Genomic DNA, 24,405 nt, shown 5'->3' with positions numbered 1-24,405 from the left:
GAACCACTGCTCTCTTCAAAGCTCAGATGGAAATGCAGAAATCACCTGTCTTCTGCGTCGCTCATGTTGGGAGCTGTAGACCAGAGCTGCTCCTATTCGGCCATCTTGGCTCCTCCCGTCTTTTTTCTGGATAGTCTTTAATTGGGAATCTAATAAACCACTTGTAACCCAGATCTTAACAATAAACAAATGATTTCCAATGCTTTACTAAATTTCTTCACAGACCAATGTTAAAACCACTTAGGCAGTAATGATGTCATTTGGTAAAATGGGATTTTTTTTTTTTTTTTTTGGGACAGAATCTAGCTCTGTCACCCAGGCTAGAGTGTAGTGGCATGATCTCAGCTCACTGCAACTTCTGTCTCCCGGGTTCAAACAATTCTCCTGCCTCAGCCTCCTAAGTAGCTGGGGCTACAGGCATGCGCTACCACACCCAGCTAATATTTGTAGTTTTAGCAGAGACGGGGTTTCTCCATGTCGGCCAGGCTGGTCTCAAACTCTTAACCTCAGGTGATCTGCCCGCCTCGGCCTCCCAAAGTGCTGGGATTACAGGCATGAGCTACTGCGCCCAGACAGGACCTTTTTTTTTTTTTGAGACAGGGTCTTGCTCTGTCACCCAGGCTGGAGTGCAGTGGCATAATCATAGCTCATTGCAGCCTCAACCTCCCAGGCCCAAGAGATCCTCTCGCTTCAGCCTCCTGAGTAGCTGGGACTACAGGTGTGCATCACCATGCCCGGTGAATTTTTTAAACTTTTAGTAGAGGCAAGGTCTCACTATGTTGCCCAGCCTGGTCTCGAACTCCTGAGCTCAAGCCATCCTCTAGCCTAGGCCCCCCAAAATGCTGGGATTACAGGTGTGAGCTACTGCACCCAGCCGTAAATTGGGATCTTGCTCAAAATCTAGTCCTTCCCTTATATTTGGGCTCAAAATATATTTTTTTGAATGACAGGTCAGAATAAAAAATTGATGGTGGTTCAAGAATCTATTACCTATTTCCTTTGAATCATATATTGTTAAGAATATTGGTCATATAGGCGACAAGTTTATTCTAGCAGATTTTCTTTTTGTCTGAGATGGGGTCTCACTCTGTCACCCAGGCTAGAGTGCAGTGGCACAATCACAGCTCACTGCAACCTCTGCCTTCTGGGCTCAGGCCATCCTCTCTATGTTGACCAAACTGATCTCAAACTCCTAGGCTCAGCCTCCCAAAGTGCTGGGATTACAGGTGTGAGCCACCACGCCCATCCTCAATAATTTCTTTCTTTTTTTTTTTTTTTTTTTTGAGACAGTCTCGCTCTGTCAGCCAGGCTGGAGTGCAGTGGCACGATCTCGACTCACTGCAACCTCTGCCTCCCGGGCTCAAGCAATTCTCCTGCCTCAGCCTCCCGAGTAGCTGGGATTACAGGGGTGTGCCACCACGCCTGGCTAATTTTTGTATTTTTAGTAGAGACAGGGTTTCACCTTGTTAGCAAGGCTGGTCTTGAACTCCTGACCTCAGGTAATCCACCCGCCTTGGCCTCCCGAAGTGCTGGGATTATAGGCGTGAGCCACCGTGCCCGGCCCCCACCCTCAATGATTTCTAAAAAGGAAAATTATTTTTCCCACTCACCTTTTCCAGATCAAGTTCCTTTAAAAGAATACTCGCATTCTTATTTGCTTCTGCAGCTTGCTGGTCTTTAGCCTTCACAATGGTTTCGACACATTGATGACATTTTTTCAACAGTTCCTACAGCAGGAAATAGAATTATGTAAATATATAATGAAAGAGGCCAAATAAAACTTAAGCTGATGAGCACATTAAAGTCCAGAGGTTAAAGCTCAAACTGAAAAGTCACTAAACCAAATTAAGTTATCCTTTGAGTCCAGTCATGTATCAGTCTTTCACAAAAATAAGACACCATTTCCCTAAAAACCTGCATGTCCTTAGGAAGCCTTCTCATTAGGCTAATGGTTTAGTACCTTAGTGTAGTCACTGTGACGATGGTCCACAGTAGAAATCTCAAAATAGTTTATCAAAAGTATTATACCCCTCTATTTTGCAAATGGAGAAACAAAAGCATAAAGAGATCAGGTGACCAACCTTTCAGAATATAAAAAGAACAAGTTCCTAACTGCACACTTTGGCATATCATTCCACAAAGAACAAAAATGTGCTTCAGTAGCATATTAAACTTACCTTATCTGTAATTGTTGCTATGTATCTCATGCATTCTATATCAGAAGGGAACTGATTTACTTCCTTTACCAAATATTGAACAACTTTTACATGACCCTATAAGAAGTACAACAATCTTAGACAAGGTAGCATGAAAAGAAAAATTATTATTCTTAAGAATAAAAGAAAGTAAAACAAAAGAATTACAAAGGAATCCCTTGATTTTGCATATATGCCTACCAATTTAAGAAAAAAAAGGCAAATACTTCCAAATAGAATATTAAGCTTAAAATTAAAATTATAAAAATAAGATCAGCATTCAGCTTATAAAAAGAAAAGCATAAAAGACAAGAATGTATGCTCAGGAATGGACGGTGGACTAGACAACATTTCTCCTGAATTTAATCCCACTGAAAGTAGAAAAAGCTTTTGTAGAAAAACAGTATCTCCTAGAATAAATCTATTAAACAAACATTGGTGATGTAAAATGAACCTCAGTGTAAAAGGGAAATGAGTCCTAAAATAAATAATTTTTTAAAAAATTTCAAAGTCTTACTTTGCCTCTACTTCACTAACTAAACAAGCTGGACTATCACAACTTTCTGAGCCTTAGGACTTGAATCTAAATAAAACACTTTCTAAATGCCATTATCAAGGGTTGAAAGATCTGTAATCAATTCTAAGCATATCTTTTTTTTTTTTTTTTTGAGATGGGAGTCTCGCTGTTGTTGCCCCGGCTGGAGTGCCATGGCATGCTTTTGTCTCACTGCAACCTCCGCCTCCCGGGTTCTAGCAACTCTCCTGCCTCAGCCTCCGGAGTAGCTGAGATTACAGGCGCCTACCATCACGCCTGGCTAATTTTTGTATTTTTAGTAGAGACGGGGATTTACCATGTTGGCCAGGCTGGTCTTGAACTCCTGACCTCAGGTGATCCACCTGACTCGGCCTCCCAAAGTGCTGGGATTATGGGCGTGAGCCACCGCACCCGGCCAGCATATCTATTTTAATGTAACCAAGCTTGCATAGTTTCCCTACCAAGGTTCTAAAACATCCTTAAGAATTAGTGTGATGGAGATACAAATCAGAGAAATGCTTGCCTCTGGGGCAGGGAAGTGACTAAAAGTGGGCAAGAGGGAACCTTCTAGGGTTACAGAAATAATTTATATGTTTATGGGGTATGGGTTACATGTATGTATACGTTTATCAAAACTAAACCACGTACCTTAAGATTCATGCATTTCACTATATGTAAATTGCACTGTGCTAAACAACTGGGTATATAAACAGTGCTGAAAAAGATGGTCATGACTCTTGTCCTCATGGACCTACCAGTCTAGTTGGCGAGACAGGCATTAAAATGGTAAGTACATGTTTGAAGATATAATTACAAATTGGGATAAGGAAAATCAAAACTCAACTATAAAAGAGAAACAGAGGGACCTTTTTCAGATTTGGTGTTAGGGAAATACTCTTTGAGAACTGACATGTAAAACTGGAGCTAACAGATGAGTAGAGAGGTGAGCTAGGTGAACAGCAAGGGAAAACATTTCGGGAAAAGAAAACCAGTGAGCAAAGGCCCTGAGGCAGTTGAAAATTTAGTGCATTCTAGGCCAGTAACTAGAAAACATAGTGAGCAAAAGGGGATAGTAGCATAAATGATTTGTCTGGGGAGGTTGACATGAAGCTTATTATGCAGGTCTTTACATGCCCTAATAAGTAGTTTATAGTTTGGGAAGCTATACCAATGGGAAGGCTTTTAAAAATACAGCAGATAAGTGAACTTTAATATATATAAGAGGCCGGGCATGAACTTTAATATATATGAGAGGCATGGCTCACGCCCATATCTCAGCACTTTGGCAGGCAGAGGTGGGAGAATCGCTGAGCCCAGGAGTTTGAGACCAGCCTGGGCAACACAGCAAGACCTCGTCTCTACAAAAAGTAAAAATAAAAAAAATCTGAGCATGGTAGTGACACCTGTGGTCCCAGCTACTCAGGAGGCTGAGGCGGGAGGATCACTTGAGCCTGGGAGGTTGAGGCTATACTGAGCTATGATCATGCCACTGCACTCCAGCCTGGTTGACAGACTGAGACCGTTTCATACACACACACACACACACACACACACACACACACACACACACACACACGCACACAGAAGATACAGTAAGTTTTTATGAAAGTCTACTCCTTTTTGTTCCTCTTTAGGCACAAAAAAATCCATCTGCATATAATAGTTTTTCTTAAATCTTCTGTTTCATGAACAATATATCACAAATAGTCAAGACACCAAGTGATTTAACAACCAAGTTGCTTATAGTGAACTACCACATAGCTCTTAGATTTGGCCACAAAAGAACGGAAAGATAAGGTCAGGAGCCTGTAATCCCAGCACTTTGGGAGGCTGAGGCGGGCAGATCACAAAGTCAGGAGTTTGAGACCAGCCTGACCAACGTGGTGACACCCCATCTCTACTAAAAATACAAAAATTAGCCAGGTGTGGTGGCGCACGCCTGTAATCCCAGCTACTCAGGAGGCTGAGGCAGGAGAATCGCTTGAACCTGGGAGGCAGAGGTTGCAGTGAGCCACGATCATGCCACTGCATTCTAGCCTATGTGACAGAGTAAGACTCCATCTCAAAAAAAAAAAAAAAAAAAAAAAGAATGGAAAGATAGCAGTGATTTTTCTATGGAAATATACTCAATTCTCCAAGATAAACTTATCTTTCTCACATGGTTTTAACTTAGAATTGGCTTAAAATTGACCTTTCTTCCCCCATATCAAATTACCTTGCGAAATGCTGACATAAGAGGTGTGATTTTCCGGTTATCTGCTGCATCCACATCAGCACCTGCTTGCACTAGCAACTGCACAACATCAAAATGACCTCCATTGGATGCCAGCCAAAGTGGCGTATTTCCCTTTTTGTTACGAACATCAATGTGGGCTCCCCTGTAAACAAGGCATATTAATAGTTTGTTTCCTGTAAGAAGAGGCTGGCTTTTACTAGTTTTCTCTATCTTCTTCTTATACAAAATAACTTGCAAATAATCTTTTCTTAACAATATCAATAAAGTAAAACAATGTTATCAACTTTAAAAGCTCTGAAAAGTGAAAATGACCATGAGAAGTTCTACATATAATAGAAAAGTACTCACCTATGAATCAGGAGTTCACAAAATTTGTAGTGACCTTTGTCTGCTGCTATTGTTAAAGCAGTATCTCTTGAGGAAGGCACAGGGGGAGCATTAACATCTGCTCCTTTATCAAGAAGAACTCTTCCAACCTCTGCATACCCTCCAGAAGCTGCTTCCATCAAGGGGGTAAGACCAGTCTGTTTAAACCAATAAATTATGCAACTAAGTTACATTTCTTTTTTTAACTATTCCATAGACCAAAACTAAGCTACATAATTTCTTTAAAAAACTGAAGCAATTAACTTTTAAGACAATTCTAGTTCTGATTAGCTCTCATAAAAGAGCCAAGCAATATTTTGCCTTGAATTTTACTAAACAGCAGTAGAAATTGTTAGATTCAGACGTGCTAGAATGAACTTAAAACATGTTATCTCATGCTAAAAACAATTCTGTAACTTCTATACTTTTATGAATTTACTCAGATAATTTCTTTGCATAATGAATAGAGATATTAATAAGTAGATTAAAATCACTTTATAAATTTTTTGCATATGTGCCTTTGGTACGTTAGTCTCCAACATTTTTTCAAAGGACATTTCCTACTGGTACTATCCAAAATAACACAGATTTCTCTAGGACTTTTAATGGATGAGTGGCACACAATGAATACTTGTAATAGAAAAAGACAAATTGAATGACAGGAAAGACTCATTTCTCTTTGTGTGGTAAAAAGCCAAGGAAAAACTACACTTCCTCATTACTTAGATTAAAAGAATGTAAATGTTGCACTAAACTTTAAGAAGTAAAAGGAATTTCAGGGAAAAAGTACGAGATTTCCAGTCAAATCTTTCCAATTTCAAATGAGCACTAGATTCTCTGTTGACTAATTATTAAAAATTCTACCCAACCTACGTCTTTCCAGAGTTCTAAGAACCTTGCAGTTCTAAGCAAAGAAATTCAAGCCAATGACATACTAACTCCTATTTTCTTTTCTCTGTGTGTGTTTCCTGCATCTATGGAGATTATCTTATGACTTTTCTCCTTTATTCTTTCTTTTTTGTGGGGGCGGGGGGTGGGACGGAGTTTCTCTCTTGTTGCACGGGCTGGAGTGCAATGGCGTGATCTCTGCTCAGTGCAACCTCCACCTCCCAAGTTCTGGTGATTCTTCTGCCTCAGCCTCCTGAGTAGCTGGGATTAAAGGCGCCTGCCATCACGTCCAGCTAATTTTTTGTATTTTTAGTAGAGACGGGGGTTTCACCATATTGGTCAGGCTGGTCTCAAACTCCTGACCTCATGTGATTCACCTGCCTAGGCCTCCCAAAGTCCTGGGATTACAGGAGTGAGCCACCGCGCCCAGCCTCCACTAACTCCTATTTTCTTAATACCAAATAGTCATGAAACTGTCAAAATCTGCCATGGTCAAATTAGATGTTAGCTGCCCTAATTTTATAACTTGTGAATTAAATTCTTGCTTGGGATTTTTACAATGATAAGCACATGCCTCATTAAAGGAGTTATTTAAAAGTCTACAGTGTAAGAGTTAATACAAAATAATCTTACTACATTCAAAAGTTGTAAGCTGCAGTATTAATAGAAAGCTACTCAAGGCTGAGGTTGGGAAAAGTACTAATTCTGTTTTCTTCATTGTCCTTAATAAAAGTCATGATGGTGACAGTATGTCACTCACTACTATACAGCATAATCCCTCAACTCTGCATTGGTATCAGTTTTAATTTATGATAATTTAAAATATTATATTCAATTTGCATTAAAATGCCATGTTCTTTCTACAGAAATGTATCTGAAATAGTTGACAAGTAAAAAATGCTTACCTTTGCCCTATGTTCAACATTGGCTTTTCGGTCCAGAAGCAAACTCACTACTTCTGCTCGGCCCTGGAAACAGGCCAGGGTGAGAGCCGTGTTCCGATTGGTCTCTATCTGGGCATTAATGTCTGAACCCATATCGAGCAGCAATTTTACTGCAGGAACATGTCCATTCATTGCAGCCAACATCAGGGGAGAAATACCTAGTTTACTCCCAGTCCTAAAGGGGGAAACGTGCTTAGAAAATTAAAATAATATGTTGCCTATTATTTTAGAAAAGCATTAAAGATGAAAAGGTTTCACTAAAAAGAGAGGTTTCTAACATCAATGAATAGATTTTACTTGTTTCGACCAATAATAAAGAATAAGAAAATGTCACAATTTAAAACATAATTTCCGGCCGGACATGGTGGCTCATGCCTGTAATCCCAGCACTTTGGGAGGCCAAGGAGGGCAGATCACCTGAGGTCGGGAGTTTGAGACCAGCCTGACCAACATGGAGAAACCCCATCTCTACTACAAATACAAAATTAGCTGGGTGTGGTGGTGCATGCCTGTAATCCCAGCTACCTGGGAGGCTGAGGCATAAGAATCGCTTGAACCCCGGAGGCAGAGTTCGCGGTAAGCCAAGATCGCGCCATTGCATTCCAGCCTGGGCAACAAGAGCGAAACTCCATCTCAAAAAATAAATAACTTAAAAAATAAAATGTAATTCCTATTTAGGGATTATAAATTTCCAACTATATATAACAAAATACTGTTTCTGAGATCAGATGAGATTGGGCACGTTTAGGGTGGTAGGCCATAGAACAAAATACTTTTTGAAATGAGACCTCTTTATAAGCAGCCACATTACTGAAATAAGCTGAGATTACTTATAAACAAACACATTATAGGTATAATCGTTGGCTTTAAAACTTTAGTACTATCTTAATTTAAAATGTATCTGTCTAAACGTTAAGAGGTAGACATTTAACTCCAAAGTAGTAACTTACTAAACATGAACAATGAAATGAACAGGCAATACCTTGAATTAATTTCTGCCCCAGCATTAAGGAGAATCTTAATGATATTAACATATCCTCCAGACGCAGCTAGACTCAGTGGTGTATAATCAGATACGTTCCTATGTTCTTTATTTGCACCTCGAGCCAGCAGCAAGTCTACCACCTACAAAGTAAAATATGGATAGAGAAGAGAGTTTACACCAAGGGCTCAACTTATAATGAAGGAAACACAAAGAAACAGGACTTATAACTTCCTTATCTAAATATCTGATATTTTAATTACATTTCATTAGACCCTAAATATTAAAATATCAACACTAGAGAAATGGATTCAATTTCAGGAATTCAGAGTTTTGAAATCCCAATTATACTGCAATAACAAGATGTTAGCCTTTCTATTTGCCATTTATTGGGCAATAAATTTGCATTTCATATGTGTTAGAATTGTGATTCATTCAATCCAAATAAATGTAAGGATTAAGATAATTTTTATTTGGCTTTAAGGGCAAGAAACAGATTTTTTTAAAAGGGGATTTATGGCCAGGCATGGTGGCTCATGCCTATAATCCCAGCACTTTGGGAGGCCAAGGCAGGAGGATCCCTTGAGGCCAGGAGTTCAAGGCCAGCTTGGGCAACATAATGAGACCTCATCTCCACCCTCCTGTTCCCTCCACAACCCCCCGCCAAAAAAAAAGGGCATTTACATTCCCATAAAAGTTAACAGAAGTACCCATTCCTCAGGAAGTATATGGAACATGTTAAAATACGTGCAGGGCCAGGCATGCTGGCCCATAACTATAATCCCTGTACTTTGGGAGGCCGAGGAGAGAGGATTGCTTGAGGCCAGGAGTTTGAAACCGGCCAGGGCAACATTACATGACCCCATCTCCACAAAACAGCCCTAGCTACTTGGGAGGCTGAGGATTGCTTGAGCCCCAGAGTTCAAGGTTATAGTGAGCTGTAATTGCACCACTGTACTCTAGCCTGGGAGACAGAGCAAGACCCTGCCTCAGAAAAACAAACACACAAAATACATGCAAATTTTATTCATGTAGCTAAAATACGAATCATATGCATATTTTAAAATACAAGCAAAATATTTACAAAATGAAAATTAACATTAACACACCTCCTGACGTCCACCAGAACATGCCAATGAAAGCGGAGTATCCTTAGTTCGTTCAGACTGTGCTTCTATATCTCCACCTTTATCCAAAAGGATTTCAACAACTCCAACATGCCCTGCTGTTGCTGCCAGGATTAGTGGTGTGAAACCTAAATCAGAAAATGAAAATCTTAAACAAATTTATGTTTTTTATTTTAAAGCCACTGTTTACAATTCTCTAGTATTTTAGCAAAATAAATCCTTCAGGGCAGACACTGATAATGAGTTAACATAAAACTGCTCTAAACCCTAATTTGTTAGTGACAAAAAACCCATAAACACCTAATTAAAAAACTAAGTCAGTAAAAATTATTAAAGTTTATACTCATAATGAACTTTGATGCCTCTGTATGAACTACCTTTGGATTAACAAAGGCAACCACAACTTGCTCTATTTCACTAATAATCTACGTCTAATTTTTGAATGTTTTGAGAATTATTTGGCTCCGCAGAATAATGAATCCAGATATTCCTAACTGAAATATGCTTATCCATCTTATCACTGAGATAGTCTAGGAACTATTTATCAATAATAAAAAAGTTAATTATTTTCTGATGTAACTACACTTGGATTTTATTTCTGACTGATATTTACCTTTTTTGTCTCTGTGTTCAATTTTGGCATCCCGTGCAATGAGCACAGATACAAGTTCTTCATGACCACCTGCACAAGCTAGTGTTAATGCTGTGTCATGATTGCTCTCAGTCTAGGAGAAGAAAAAAATAAGTTAAATTTTTTTTTAACAGAAGTTATCAATTTAAGAGCAAATAATATTTCTTTTCACAATAAATGCAGAATAATTTTCCTTTCCAAAGAAGATCAGAATGTGCAAAATAAGTTTAAATAAAGCAATCTACTCACATGTGCATCAATGTCAACTGAAGGATACACAGGAGGCATCGATTGGGAAGCCACATTGCTTGTAGTCTGCGAACAGGATTCAGGTGTAAGACACTCTGTGGTCTGAGAAGAACTGTTGGAACCAGTGGGCACTCTGGTACTCACAGCTGAAAAACAATATTCATATTGCTAAATTCCACTTAAAAGAGTAAGGTTATTTGTACATAGAAAAACACAAAAACAGAAATTTCCATAGCAGTAATATATAGTAATAGTAAAATCACAAGCTTTGGACTCAGACAGACCTACATTTAAATATTAGTTCCAACACTGACTTTCTGATCTTAGGCAAGTAATTTAACTTCTCTGAGCTTCAATTTTCCCTATATGTAGGATGGGGAAAATAATGGTACCTGCCTTGGAAGGTTATTGGAAAGACCACCGAGGCAATGCAGATAAAATACTTAATATAGCACCTGATATTTAGTGCACATACATTAAATAGTAGCTTTTTACATTGCCAACAGGGAGGAAAAAAAATTTCCAAAAATAAAAGTAAATGAAAGGAATTCTAGATTTTAGTTTCTAAAAAAGTCAATTAGATAAAAATATCCTGTGTACAATTCAAAAAAAGGGGCCTGGGCGCAGTGGCCCACGCCTGTAATCCCAGCACTTTGGGAGGCCGAGGCGGGTGAATCACCTGAGGTCAGGAGTTTGAGACCAGCCTGGCCAACATGGTGAAACCCCATCTCTACTTAAAAAAAACAGAAAGTTAGCCAGGTGTGGTGGTACATGCCTGTAATCCCAGCTACTTGGGAGGCTGAGGCAGAAGAATTGCTTGAACCCAGGAGGTGGAGGCTGCAGTGAGCTGAGATCACGCCACTGCCCTCTAGCCTGGGTGACAGAGCTAGACTCCATCTAAAAAGGGGGGGGGGAGGGGGAGGGAGACAAGTTCAAGTATTTCTCACATAAATAGCAGGGAGTATGTGTCTTCTAAATTCAATATTTATTTTGAAACTTTATTAAAAAATCAGTATCTGAAAGTCCAACTATTTTTAAAATGAACATTGAAGTTCTATTTGAGATCTCAAAATGTGGTTTGAAAACTGAGTTAAGTCCAGGAGCGATGGCTCACGCCTATAATCCTGGCACTTTGGGAGGCTGAGGTGGGCAGATCACCTCAGGTCAGGAGGGTTGGGAGTTCAGGACCAGCCTGGCTACCATGGCAAAACCCCGTCTCTACTAAAAACACAAAGTTAGCTGGGAGTGGTGGAACGCGCCTGTAAGCCCAGCTACTCGGGAGGCTGAGCCAGGAGAATCGCTTTAACCTGGGAGGCGGAGGTTGCAGTGAGCTAGGATCGCACCACTGCACTCCAGCATGGGCAACAGAGTGAGACTCCATCTCAAAAAAAAAAAAGAAAGAAAACTGAGTTAAAAGAAATTATGTATTTTATATCTCTGAAAATTTCTTATGTTTCTTAAGAGATGGAGTTTGACCACGGGGGGAAACAGGACCTACCTCAGGGATGTTGTGAGTAGTCTAAGAGATACTGTATATAAAGCATTTAACACAGTGTTTTTAGCAAATGGTGGGTGCTCAATAGATGTAACTATCAGATATTTTATAGGATTGTCAATACTATTATTCATTGTATTGAAAAATAAAAACATTATTCACTCAAGAAAGGAAAAACTCAGAAAAAAACATATAATCAGTAATAATATACAAAAAAATCAACAAAGCATCAGTGATGGCAATAACCTTACATTTGCACCCAGATTAAAAGTCAGTCAAAAACACGTAGGACTTAAAGAAAAATGTAAGCATTTTAAGTGTTGGAAAATATTTTCTCTCTAGAATTTTTGATATGACTAGATCCCATTCAAAGATACTATTCGTAAGTGTGAATGACTCAGTTTAGTAGATTACTAGTTTAAATAAGTGAGCAAAGTTTAAGATGCCCAGATATATTTCTACACGAGCTACCCAGCTCATCCCCACCAACATATATAACCATCTTGGCAATACAAATTTCTCCAGCTTCTGTCATCACATAAATAACATAATTTAACTATTTAGTTACAAATAGGAATAATTATTACATATGTTTGTTTCACCTATAAGAATATGCAAAATGGAAACAAAGCCTTAAAATTTTTTGTCATTTTTTTCCTGGAAGAAGTGGCCAAGAAAAAAATAATAGTAATAATGAAAAATTGTTGTCATTCAATGAGTTAAAAGCAGATACTATTTTGTTACACCTCCTCGAAATAGCTGATATGTTTGGAAAACTGCTTGAAAAAACAAGACACTGAAGATTAATATGTTACAGAACCTTTCTAACAGTAAGACTTCAGTAGTGGTCCCACAATTATTAACATATACTTTGGTAAAGAACTACTTTTCTACCAGTATTTTATTTATGTTATCTCATCTCTCTTTTTTTATTATGAAAAACAGGTATATAAAAATTTTTTTGAATAGTTGATTAGAGTGCTATGCCAGAATGTGATAAGAAACTTCTTCACAGAGTTGGCTTTTAAAAAGTACTTTTGTGCATTTAACAGCTTTGTTAACAAAAATGTGTTGTTACAATAATTACTAAACATTTTTGTACTACATTATCCTAGAAGCATTTTTTCACTCCATGTAATAATGACAGTCAGAAATATTCCATAGCAAGTGCCTTTAACAGGACTAATTACAAATGAAAAGTTCTAAAACTAGGAAGTAGCAAGAGATTTAAAAAGTGCATGTGGAATAAAGGTTGTATTAAGAGAAAATTACACCAAGACTATGACATTTTCATAAATTCTAAAATATTTCCTACCTCTGAATGAAATATCTCTGAAAGTGACCAAGACAGACTGCTACCACAAACATCTATATATAATTCAAATTAAACTTATACGGTATGCTTTTTTTTTTTTTTTTAAAGAGATAGGGTCTCTATGTGTTGCTCAGGCTGGTCTTGAACTCTTGGCCTCATGCAATCCTCCCACCTTAGCCTCCCAAGTAGCTAGGATTACAGGTGCAGAGTCACTGTGTCTGACAATTTATCCACTATTTTAAAATGAGGTGACAGAAGTAAGTACAGTATGTTACTTGACTTTTTATGAAGTTGAAGAAAGTTTTGTAGGCAATATGGAAGATAATAAATCTTATTATTAAAAAATCTCACTGATACTAGGTGTACATAAAATATGTTGTGAGTTTTTTTTTGAGATGAAGTCTTGCTCTGTTACCCAGGCTGGAGTGCAGTGGCACGATCTCAGCTCACTGCAACCTCTGCCTCCTGGGTTCAAGGATTCTCCTGCCTCAGCCTCCTGAGTAGCTGGGATTAAAGTCACGTGCCAGCATGCCTGGCTAATTTTTTTGTATTTTTAGTAGAGATGAGGTTTCACTGTGTTAGCCAGGATGGTCTCAATCTCCTAACCTCATGATCTGCTCGCCTTGGCCTCCCAAAGTGCTGGTTAGATTAAAGGTGTGAGCCACAGTGCCCGGCTGTTGTGAGTTTTTAAGAAATTTAATTGCTGTAATCTGTTTTATGTATTGGTAACTTTATTAAATAGTTCTATGTAAATAAAAACCTATGGTCGGTGTGGTGGCTCATGCCTGTAATCCCAGCATTTTGTGAGGCCGAGGCGGGCAGATCACGAGGTCAGGAGTTTGAGATCAGCCTGGCCAACATAGTGAAACCCCATCTCTACTAAAAATATAAAAAAATTAGCCAGGCATGGTGGTGGGCGCCTGTAATCCCAGCTACTTGGGAGGCTGAGGCAAGGGGAATCGCTTGAACCTGGGAGGCGGAGGTTGCAGTGAGCCAAGATGCGTGACAGTGTGAGACTCCGTCTCAAAAAAAAAAAAAAAAAACCTATAAATAAAATATTAAAGTCAATTAGAAAAAATTATTTAAAGATTTTATTGCAAATCTCCTTAAGAGGATTTCTTAATTCCTTTTTAATTCTTAAACCTATATTCACTACTACAGAGTTAAAGATACTTTAAAATTACAATTTAAGAGCCTATTAATATGCCAATGATAGTAACAACATAGTAAAAAGTCAAAAACTGTATTAAAACTTACATGTACATCAAATCTTAATATAAAAATAAGGGAAATGATTAATAGAATTTTGAAGTCTAAGGAAATAACAATACTTAAAGATAAATCAGAACTTTAAGTTGACACATATGCATGCATATTACATCTAAGGTTCTTAAACTTGGCTGAACTGAGTTTGAATCTTGGTACTTACTAGCAACTTAATTTCCCTAAGCTTCAGTTTTTCTTTTTTCTTTTTTTTTTTTTTTGAGACAGAGTCTCGCTCTGTTGCCCCATGCTGGAGTGCAGTGGTGTGATCTTGGCTGACTGCAACCTCCGCCTCCTGGGTTCAAGTGATTCTCCTGCCTCAGCCCCCCAAGTAGCTGGGATTACAGGCATGCACCACCACGCCTGGCTAAGTTTTGTATTTTAGTAGAGATGGGTTTCACTGTGTTGGCCAGGCTGGTCTTGAACTCCTGATTTCAAGTGATCCGCCGCCCGCCTCTGCCTGCCAAAGTGCTGGGATTACAGGCATGAGCCACTGCTCCCGGCCGGCTTCAGTTTTTCAACAGAAAAACAGAGGTGGGAAAAGGACTTATTTAAAGTATTATTATAATTAGCCCATGAGATAAAGTATATTTAGCATTTATCATAGAAGTTGGTGCACGGTAAATGCTCAATAAATGTAAATAAATTGATATTAGTTGATTTTTAACCAATCTTCTTTCTACATTAGAATTGAAAATTTTGGCCAGGCGCGGTGGCTCACGCCCGTAAAACCAACACTTTGAGAGGCCGATGCAGGTGGATCACTTGAGATCAGGAGTTTGAGAGCAGCCTGGCCAACATGGCAAAACCCCGTCTCTACTAAAAATACAAAAATTAGCTGGGTGTGGTGGCAGGTGCCTGTAATCCCAGTTACTCGGAATGATGAGGCAGGAGAATCACTTGAACCCGGGAGGCGGAAGTTGCAGTGAGCCGAGATCAAGCCACTGCACTCCAGCCTGGATGACTGAGTGAGACTCTATCTCAAAAAAAAAAAAAAAAAAAAAAGAAAAATTTACTAAGTATTTCTAGAACTGCTCAAAGGTAAAAGCTATTTTGAATTTCTTTAAATTACTTTATATTCCTAGACATTTGAACTTTGAGAATCACTTGCTATTATGGTAACTGCTAAAAACCCAATGCTCACTTTCAGAAGGACTTGAGGAACCATGTTCCTAATCAATAATTTATATAGTCTGTTTGGAACTACATCATGTATGACACGTATCAAACAACACACTAAAGGGCTAAGTTAATCAGCTAATCAAGTTGCAACATTAATAAATTATATAAACAACTTATTATCACAACAAATATTTTGAAAGAATAGCAATAAGGAAATAATACTCCTATATTTAAAAAGTAAAATGTACTGTTATCATACATCTAAAATTCTTCTAAAGTAAAATTTACTTCTAAAGTAAAATTCTAAAGTAGAATTTTAAGATGTACAGTATTCTTTACTAATATGAGTGGTAAGAACTAGAGTTAAGTAAAATTAATTATATATTTGTCCTACTCTATAATCTTACCAATATGTTAATATGTTTTACAATTGCAGCATTAGGTATTAACCTAATTCACCCTTGCCTTATTTATTTTACCTTCAACTAAGAAAATTAAGACAAACTTTGACTTAGGAAAATATAATATTTAAATTTAAGACAGGTACATCATCTTGAATAAAGAAAATATAATTACTGCCATATAGTTCAAAACACATAACCTTCATAAATATGGAAGTTTTTACATGAAGATAATTTTTGTACCTGTTGGCTGATTTAAAATTTAAAACTTATTAATAAAAGAATATTGTACAATGTGGTAGGTATTAATGTCTAACACAAATTAAATTTTGTTTTTATTAATAAAAAGATAATTTCTAAGCCAATTTTCTAAGTTTCATGCAAACTTTGTAAAAGACTAATTTAACAAATACTTCAGTGAAATAAAACTTGATGTTCCTTAACACTTACAAGTTCCTTTTAGAGCTGTTTCTACATTCTTTAAAAAAAAAAAGAAAGTTCTAACATAACTGAACTAATCAGTAACACAGATTTCATAACTGCAAACTGTGCACTTAATTAGGAACACTATAATGCTAGTTACAGAACACTACATGTTAAAAATGTTATTCCCAGTTCATCAGTTTCATCATTATTATTCGTAATCATACTTCACATTCTAAAATCTGTTTTTACCCAGATTATAAATTAGAATTCCAAATGAACTACAAGAATTTATTCACAATTTATAACAACTTTCAATGCTAATAATACAAAGTTAATTTGTGTCTACCAACTGAAGATATAAAAACCCAAATTAAAGAACAAACAGCCTAACTCCTTAAAACATTTCCCAGAATTTTAATTTTCTTTAAGAAAACTAAGACATTCCTCCTCTGCACAATGATACCTATTACATATCAGAGGAGCCTCAAAGGCAATATCACAATTCTATAACCATTGGAAGTCAAACACATGCCCAATAAAATTCCTGATTTCAGTAATCTTATTCCACATTTAAAAAGATTCAGTAAAGATCAGGAAGACTAAAGGCTCACAAAAGAAGAAAGGAAACTGAGATAGCATAATTGGGATGGGAGAAGGGGAGGAGAATATGACAAGAGGCAACAGACAACAGTAAGGAAAAAAATGTTGCAATCAAGAGACAGAGGACTGGCCTGCCTTTGAATATCACTCCAGCTACATCTTAGTTCTTGGTCTTCATCCACTGTCAACAGCCATTCTGGCTGCATTTCTGAATTGGGCTCTCATGGAGGTGATACATTCACCAGCCATCTTTAGGAAGGTAAATGATTAATTGCACTGTTTTCCCACTGCTGCAAGGACAATGAAAGGGAAAGTAAACTTGTGCACCTCATTTCATATCTAGTTGTAATTTTCCACACAACAATAAACAGAAACATATACTTCAAGGTTATCAGGCCTTTTTTTCTGTGTGTGTGTGTGTGTGTGTGTGTGTGTGTGTGTGTGTGTGGGGTGTGGTGTGGTTGTGTGCTTTCATTAAGAAAGTTAATGCAAAAATCCCAATCTTCAAATCATCAAGTGACAATAATTTTAATGCACCTTATCTTCTAACCACAAATATTATAATATGGAATACTTAGTTTTATCTGAACATCCCATTTAATTGGAAATACGTAAGTTGATCTAATAAAATTACAAATTAAAAAAGCTGTGTGATTTAAAATTTCCAGACATGAAAATCAACAGCAGGAAAATTTTAAGTATAATCTTATACGAATACTTCTAAAGCCTACAAAGAAATTCTACTTTGAGATCTCCTACCCAAGTCACAGCATACAGTGGTTTTGATACCAACGGTTTAAAACAAAGGATTGTGGCAACTTTATTTCTTTGCCTTTGCAATATGACAAAAAAGAAGAGGGGGAAACACACTTTTGTGTGTTAGTGCTATTGAGCATAGTTAATTCACTTCCAAAATACTTCAAGAAATGGGTAATTTTACAAAGTTCTAAAATGGAAAAGTACAAAGTCTACGTTTTTGGAGGGGTATATAAAGAAGTTCAGCACACAGATTAAAGAGAAATTATTACAGATATATTTCTTAACCCACCTGCTATTAGGTCATCAAGAGTGTCGGTAAGCGTCTGAGCTGGAGTTGCAACCATTAGTCCATCTGGTTCTTGAACTAACAGCCCCTGATCATGTCCAGTAATAGCAATCTGAGGCTGTCCTACAATCTGCTGATTACCTGATACTTTCTGAAGTTCAAGAGAATTTGTCCCATTAGAACCTAAGTCACTGGAAAAGTTACACTGTGGAGATGATAAAGGCTGGACTGGGACAAAATCAATCTGTTCTGCCGATGGTGGAGACTGTTGCTCATCATCAACATCATTATCTTTAAATAAGATTGTGTCAACCTGAGGTAACTCTGAAAAGTGATCCTCTGGGAGACTACCATCTCCTTCCCCTTCTGGGAAGACTCCTCTATGAGAGCACTGTTGGTGTAGAGACACTGTGTCTTTCTGACCTTTGGTTTCCAAGTATTCTTTGGTAAATTGCTGCTGTGTTTTCATCTGCAACTGCCTTTCCACTTTCTGCAGTTCTTTCAATATTTTCTTCTTCTTCTGGACTTGCTCTTCTCTGTTCTTTTTAAGTTCTTCTATCTTATCTTTGTTCAGAGGTTCACCTTGAATTAACTCCAGTGACTTAAGCTGTGCTTTTTCAATAGCACTAATTCTTTGTCCCAGTTCATTCAGCTTGCCTTCAGTCTCCTCTACTATGCACTCCAAAGGCTGGTATGGGTGAAAAGATGGCAGTAGGTCCTGATCTGCTACCTGGAGGGAACTGGACTTCTGCTTGGATGTACCTAAGCACATGAAAAATGTTTGAAAGAGTGCCATGCTAAAAAAAAAAAAAAAAAAAGAAAAAGAAAAAAAAAAAAGAAAACCAGCCTCCCCTCCCACACACACGGACCTCCCTCCCAAAACCCTTATAACTAATGTTATAGAATGAATGTTCAGAGTCACGCCAGTGTTAGGCAGGTTAAAGCCTATACTCATCTATTTCACGCAGCACAAACTAGGATGTTGCTAATTCAAAAACTGTGAAGTTTTAAAAATCTACTTTAGGATAGGAGGATTTTGGAAATTAAGTCAGGGGCGGGGAAAAGGAAAACCAAGAGGCGAGAATCTCAAAATTCTGCTGATTAGATTGGACTTTTTAAAGAACACCAAATCTAAAGCAGTATCAAAATAGCGTTGAAAATACCAGAAATGTTAACTGCCCATTTAGAACAATCATTCTTTTAGCAATATTAACTCTGCAAGCAATGCAGAGTTAATGCAAAGACCAAAACTTACAGATCAAAGTAGGGGATAGTGTTTTTCAGTCAAAATATTTTTCTTCTTATATTGAAATATAATGTGAAATCAGTTTTTTCAAGACATGTCTTTCTAAAATTCTCCATTAAATATACCTTTAACACATCTGTACTGGAACACTGTTAAACTTACTATGCAAAGGACAACTTGCATTTAAATGAACACTTCAAGTAAATTCTGTCTATGAGAGAAACAATAAATGATCCTAGGAGAAAATCAGACTTCCCATTTAGGGTTACTCATGCTGACAGTATATGTTAACAAACAATGGCAATGTATATTATTTTAAGGTTTTAAATTACACTTAAGTTCCTTCCTTCATAACAAATCAGCTGAAAAATAATTATCAATATTAATAATCCTAACATCTGGACATGAAATGAAGGACATAAATTTTTTGACGTACAATACCTACTCTGAGGCAAATCTAAGGCTTAATCTTGTTTAGAGGTAGGACTAGGCCAGGCACAGTGGCTCACGCCTGTAATCCTAGCACTTTGGGAGGCAGAGGCAGGCGGATCACAAGGTCAGGAGATCGAGACCATCCTGGCTAACACAGTGAAACCCCATCTCTACTAAAAATACAAAAAATCAGCCAGGCATGGTGGCGGGTGCCTGTAGTCCCAGCTACTCAGGAGGCTGAGGCAGGAGAATGGCGTGAACCCGGGAGGCGGAGCTTGCAGTGAGCCGAGATTGCGCCACTGCACTCCAGCCTGAGAGACAGAGCGAGACTCCATCTCAAAAAAAAAAAAAAAAGGACTATTCAGCAACAAAAAGGAACAAACTACTGATTCATGCTACAACATGAGTAAACCTCAAAAACATTATACTAAGTGAAAGAAGCTAGACACAAAAGACCACACATTGTGTAATTCCACTCATATCAAATCTGCAGAGACAAGGCAAATCTATAGAGACAGGGACAGTAGTGGCTGCCTGAGGTTATAACAGTGAAAATGAGGATTGATTGCAAACAGGCATAAGAGATCTTTTTGGGCAGATGGAGATGGTCTAAAACTAGATAGTGATGATGGTTACACAACTCAGTAAATTTACTAAAACTCATTGCATTGTACATTTAAAACAAGGGAACTTTATGGTATGTAAATTAAACAATAAAGCTGTTTGAGAAAAGCTGGGTAAAAAAGTTATCTATTATTTTGAATTGCAGTCAACATATATGAATAACATAGGTAATTTGGGAATTTTTAAAATAAAATCATCCATTGTATTAAAAATGATTCTCAAGTCCAAAGGAAAAAAGGTCATTTAGAGACATAAAATGTTCTGAATTTCAAAGGGGTGACAAAACTACTGAAGAAAAAAAAATTAGAGATTCATCTACTTTTTTGCTAGAATAGAGATCTCAAAACTGCAGGTAGCTCAAACATATGCAACATGTGTCATTACTAACAAAGTCTAAGTTTTTCACCTACATACTGTCTTTAATAAGGTAAGATGACCACAATTTCAATATCACTGCAATCACTTTCAGAGGCTTAGTTATTCCTTAAATTGCAAAGTACACTGTCTATATTCAATTTATATATATATAATTTTAAGAGATGGGATCTTGCTATGTCGCTCAGCCTGGTCTTGAACTCCTGGCCTAAAGTAATTCTCCAGCCTCAGCCTTCCTCAATTTATATTTCTATCTGAGTAAAATGATGGAAAAAGACTTTATTCTTTCAGAACAAAAGCAATTAGATTTGTGAGCTAATTTTTACTTTCCTAAGACCATATAGGAGTCCCTGTTTTGGTTTACAGTATTTGTTTAAAGTGCCTAATGACAATCAACAAGAAAAGGAAGGTAAATGGTCACAAATAGCAATGTACAAATCCACAGCAATAACAAGGAAATATTCAGTCATGTAATAAATTCAATGACATCACTCGAGTACATTTAGAAGTTCTACAAAGACTGAATGGTCCATGGTCCTTTAAACATCCATTAGTTTCAAAACACCCTTGTATAGCTACTAAGCAATTTGTATTTAAGATTCAGGAAAACTAGGTAAGAGTTCAACACTAACCAGACTGGTTAGTAATTATGTTATGACCCCACTGGACATTCACAGATTTAAAATCTTTATACATAGTATAATCCAAAATAAGAGTAGAATTTTGAGGACAGTAACAGATAGGAATGGCCCTGTCTATCTTGTTAACAAATAATATGCAAGAAGCGTGAAACACAAGATTACTAAGAGTAATTTATGAATAGACAAACTATAAGCCCAGAACGTATGTAGCATTAAAAATGGAAGATGGCAAAAATGATGCATAAAAAGTGGTTCATCTCAAAATAGCCATGGAGTTAGTGGAATTGCCTAAAGACACATCAAAGGACTAACACAAGCTATAACATCAAGAATAAAACAGATTGGTGAAAAACAGATAATGTCGCCTAATTAGTCCTAGAAACTAAAGCAACATCTACACTTTCTGGGTAGAGATTAAGACAAGTATTCTTTTAGCAACAAAATTTTCAACAGGTAGTAAGTAGTATTATAAGATACCAGAAAATAAAAGGGTTCTATCTCCTTCAAACAGCTTACAGTGTCAGATACAAAGACATCTATTCACTGGTATCAGTGAATGATATCATAAAGTACTATTTAGAAATAAAGGTGGCCGGGTGCGGTGGCTCACACCTGTAATCCCAGCACTTTGGGAGGCCAAGACGGGTGGATCACCTGAGGTTGGAAGTTCTAGACCAGCCTGACCAACATGGAGAAACCCCGTCTCTTCTAAAAATGTAAAATTAGCTAGCCCGGTGTAGTGGCGCATGCTTGTAATCCCAGCTACTCAGGAGGCTGAAGCAAGAGAATCGCTTGAACCCAGAAGGCAGAAGTTGCAGCGAGCTGAGATCGTGCCAATGCACTCCAGCCTGGGCAACAAGACCAAAACTCCGTCTCAAAGAAAGAAACACAGGTAAAGTCGCCATTTCATCTTATTGGTTTGGTTTCTACCCTATTCCTTTGCCTCTCACTTTCCCTCCATTAACAAAACTAGAAAAAATCTGTAGTAGAAGCCATGATCTAGTGACAGCTTAAACATGGCCTTTATTTTTTTATTGGCAGTGAAGGAATGAGGTGGACATATATTTGCCAAATATTTAGTTTTTTATTGGATTGAGCTTAATCCTATCAATCATTTTTGTGTCTAAAATAATCAGTGCATTGTACAATGGAAAAATAATGGCCAATGGGAAAAAAACATGATATACAGAAGGATCTAGACTAGATTTCATATTTCCTTACTTGGTTTTGTCTATAAAACTTAAACCTTGTTCTGTAATTCCCTTGCTTACATCATCACACAGCACCCTACTAGAATGATTTTTAAACAGCATTCCCAACTGGATCTCAAATAGAAAATCAGGTTGAAAAAGTATAACTAAAAATAACACAGTGCATCAAATGTAGTAGAGTGTTTATTATCCACTGGAATTTCTGCTTTGATAAACAGATGTATGATGTGTCCTGGGCTTCAATATAAAATGTTTCTTATTGTGGTCATAGTCAAAAATGAAAGCCACTAACCTAGAATTGACTTATTTTTCCTTTATGTCTAAATATTCGTCTCAAAATTTCCCAAACTAACAGGACACATTATACATTTTAACATAGCAATCACTTAACCAAGGGTGTCCAAAGAAACATCTGTGTTACATGTTAACAGATTAATTCAATCTTCTTCTTATTACTATAAGCAGTTATATGTTAAAAGATATTATCAAATTTGGGCATGTGTAAATCCATATAAGAATGATTATATAATGGAAAGTGACTAAAGAATATTAGCAGTAAAGTTTCTAGAGGAATACTGAATACCATTCACTGTATATACAATTTTTCTATATAATTTTAATGATTTGATATAAAAATGTGAGAACTTTTCATGTCACTTACTCCAAAAAGCAACTCTAACATATAAAAGCAGCATGCCAATTTAATTCTTACTTTACATTTATGCTTCTGTTTTCAATCTTGTTCCCACCATTCTAGAATGCTACTTCTTGATTACTTTTTTAAAACATCTCTTTAATCACAATGTCTTTCTTAAAAATGCTTAAGAATTTTCTTCTGCCTTCAAAATAATCTACATTCTTAGCCTTGCACTCATTAATTTATTCAATAAGTACTTAAACATCTAATACAAGCAAGGCATAGTAGACCATATAAAGATAAGCAACATAAACCCTGCCCTTAAGGAGCTTACAGTCTAAGTGGGGAGATGATGTTCCAAAGAAATTCTTATACAGATCCATAAAGGGACTATACAAATATTTTCATCAAAGCATTATTAGTGGGGGTGAGAAAATAGAGGCAATCAGGATATTCATCACTGGGAGAAACGACAGGTAAAACATGGAGGATATACAGGGTGTGAAGCACTATGCTATAGGTAGAAACAATCTAGAGATAGGTGGATAAATCTTAAAAACAGTATTGAGTAAACAAAGGGAAAAAACAAAATGAAATCTGTAGCACAATACTATTTATGTAAATTAAAAATACAAGGTAATCGCTGGGTGTGCTGACTCACACCTGTAATCCTAGCACTTTGGGAGGCCAAGTCGGGCAGATCGCTTGAGCTCAGGACTTCAAGACCAGCCTGGGCAACATGGCAAAACCCTGTCTCTACCAAAATACAAAAAATTAGCCAAGTGTAGTGGCAGGGCACCTGTAGTCCCAGCTACCTGCAGGGCTGAGGCAGGAGGATTGCTTGAACCTCGGAGGTTGGGGCTGCAGTGAGCTGAGACTGCGCCACTGTACTCCAGCCTGGGTGACAAAGTGAGACCCTGTCTCAAAAAAACAAACAAACAAAAAAAAACCATATATACACACACACACACACACACACACACACACACACACACATATAAAAAATAAATATTTTATAAGAATTTATAAGAACAAAAGAATATACACATCAAATATTGAAATGATTATCTATGGGTGAAGCAGGGGAATGGAAAGAGAAATAAAAGAGAATAAATGAAACAAGAGAGAAGTTATGGTGATAAAGCACCAGAAATTGAGTATGATTAACTCAACCCTCTACACTTGAGGTCCCAAGGGGAGGGGAGCAAGCAAAAGTGACAAGAACTGGAAGGAAGATCCAATGAAGTACTCTAGAATTTCAGAGAAAAGGAAATTACTCCTCAGGAGGGCTTGAGGTATACACAAAAGATGTGTTTTGTTTATCCTGACATAATTTTAAATGCTTTGCAGCAGATTAATTCTAAGTTACACAACTTGCAAAAGACCAAAATGAATCTTCTCTTAAAACTTCTGTAGAAC

The 24,405-nt window shown here is 37.3% G+C and overlaps 1 protein-coding gene across 36 annotated transcripts in view; it reads right to left on the bottom strand.

Annotated features, from left to right (window-relative positions):
- The window catches only part of ANKHD1 (ankyrin repeat and KH domain containing 1), a 142,026-nt gene that overhangs the window by 34,061 nt on the left and 83,560 nt on the right, over positions 1-24,405 (bottom strand). For 27 of the 36 annotated variants that reach the window (XM_004042623.5, XM_019026950.3, XM_055389182.2 and 24 more), the window contains 10 exons: positions 17,824-18,582; positions 10,154-10,299; positions 9,887-9,998; positions 9,256-9,401; positions 8,147-8,289; positions 7,126-7,339; positions 5,315-5,490; positions 4,946-5,108; positions 2,178-2,273; positions 1,611-1,727 (listed from right to left, as the gene is read on the bottom strand). In XM_004042623.5, the coding sequence (XP_004042671.2) occupies positions 1,611-1,727; positions 2,178-2,273; positions 4,946-5,108; positions 5,315-5,490; positions 7,126-7,339; positions 8,147-8,289; positions 9,256-9,401; positions 9,887-9,998; positions 10,154-10,299; positions 17,824-18,582 (2,072 nt within the window). Of the gene's footprint in view, positions 1-1,610; positions 1,728-2,177; positions 2,274-4,945; positions 5,109-5,314; positions 5,491-7,125; positions 7,340-8,146; positions 8,290-9,255; positions 9,402-9,886; positions 9,999-10,153; positions 10,300-16,911; positions 17,066-17,823; positions 18,583-24,405 lie in introns of those variants that run through there. The other 9 variants (XM_019026962.3, XM_019026963.3, XM_019026964.3 and 6 more) reach the window with 2 other exon arrangements.

Source organism: Gorilla gorilla, chromosome 4 (genome assembly GCF_029281585.2).
Source record: "Gorilla gorilla gorilla isolate KB3781 chromosome 4, NHGRI_mGorGor1-v2.1_pri, whole genome shotgun sequence".
In the NCBI taxonomy this organism is placed as follows: Eukaryota; Metazoa; Chordata; class Mammalia; order Primates; family Hominidae; genus Gorilla; species Gorilla gorilla.
This window is presented reverse-complemented; position numbering and strand designations above follow the sequence as displayed.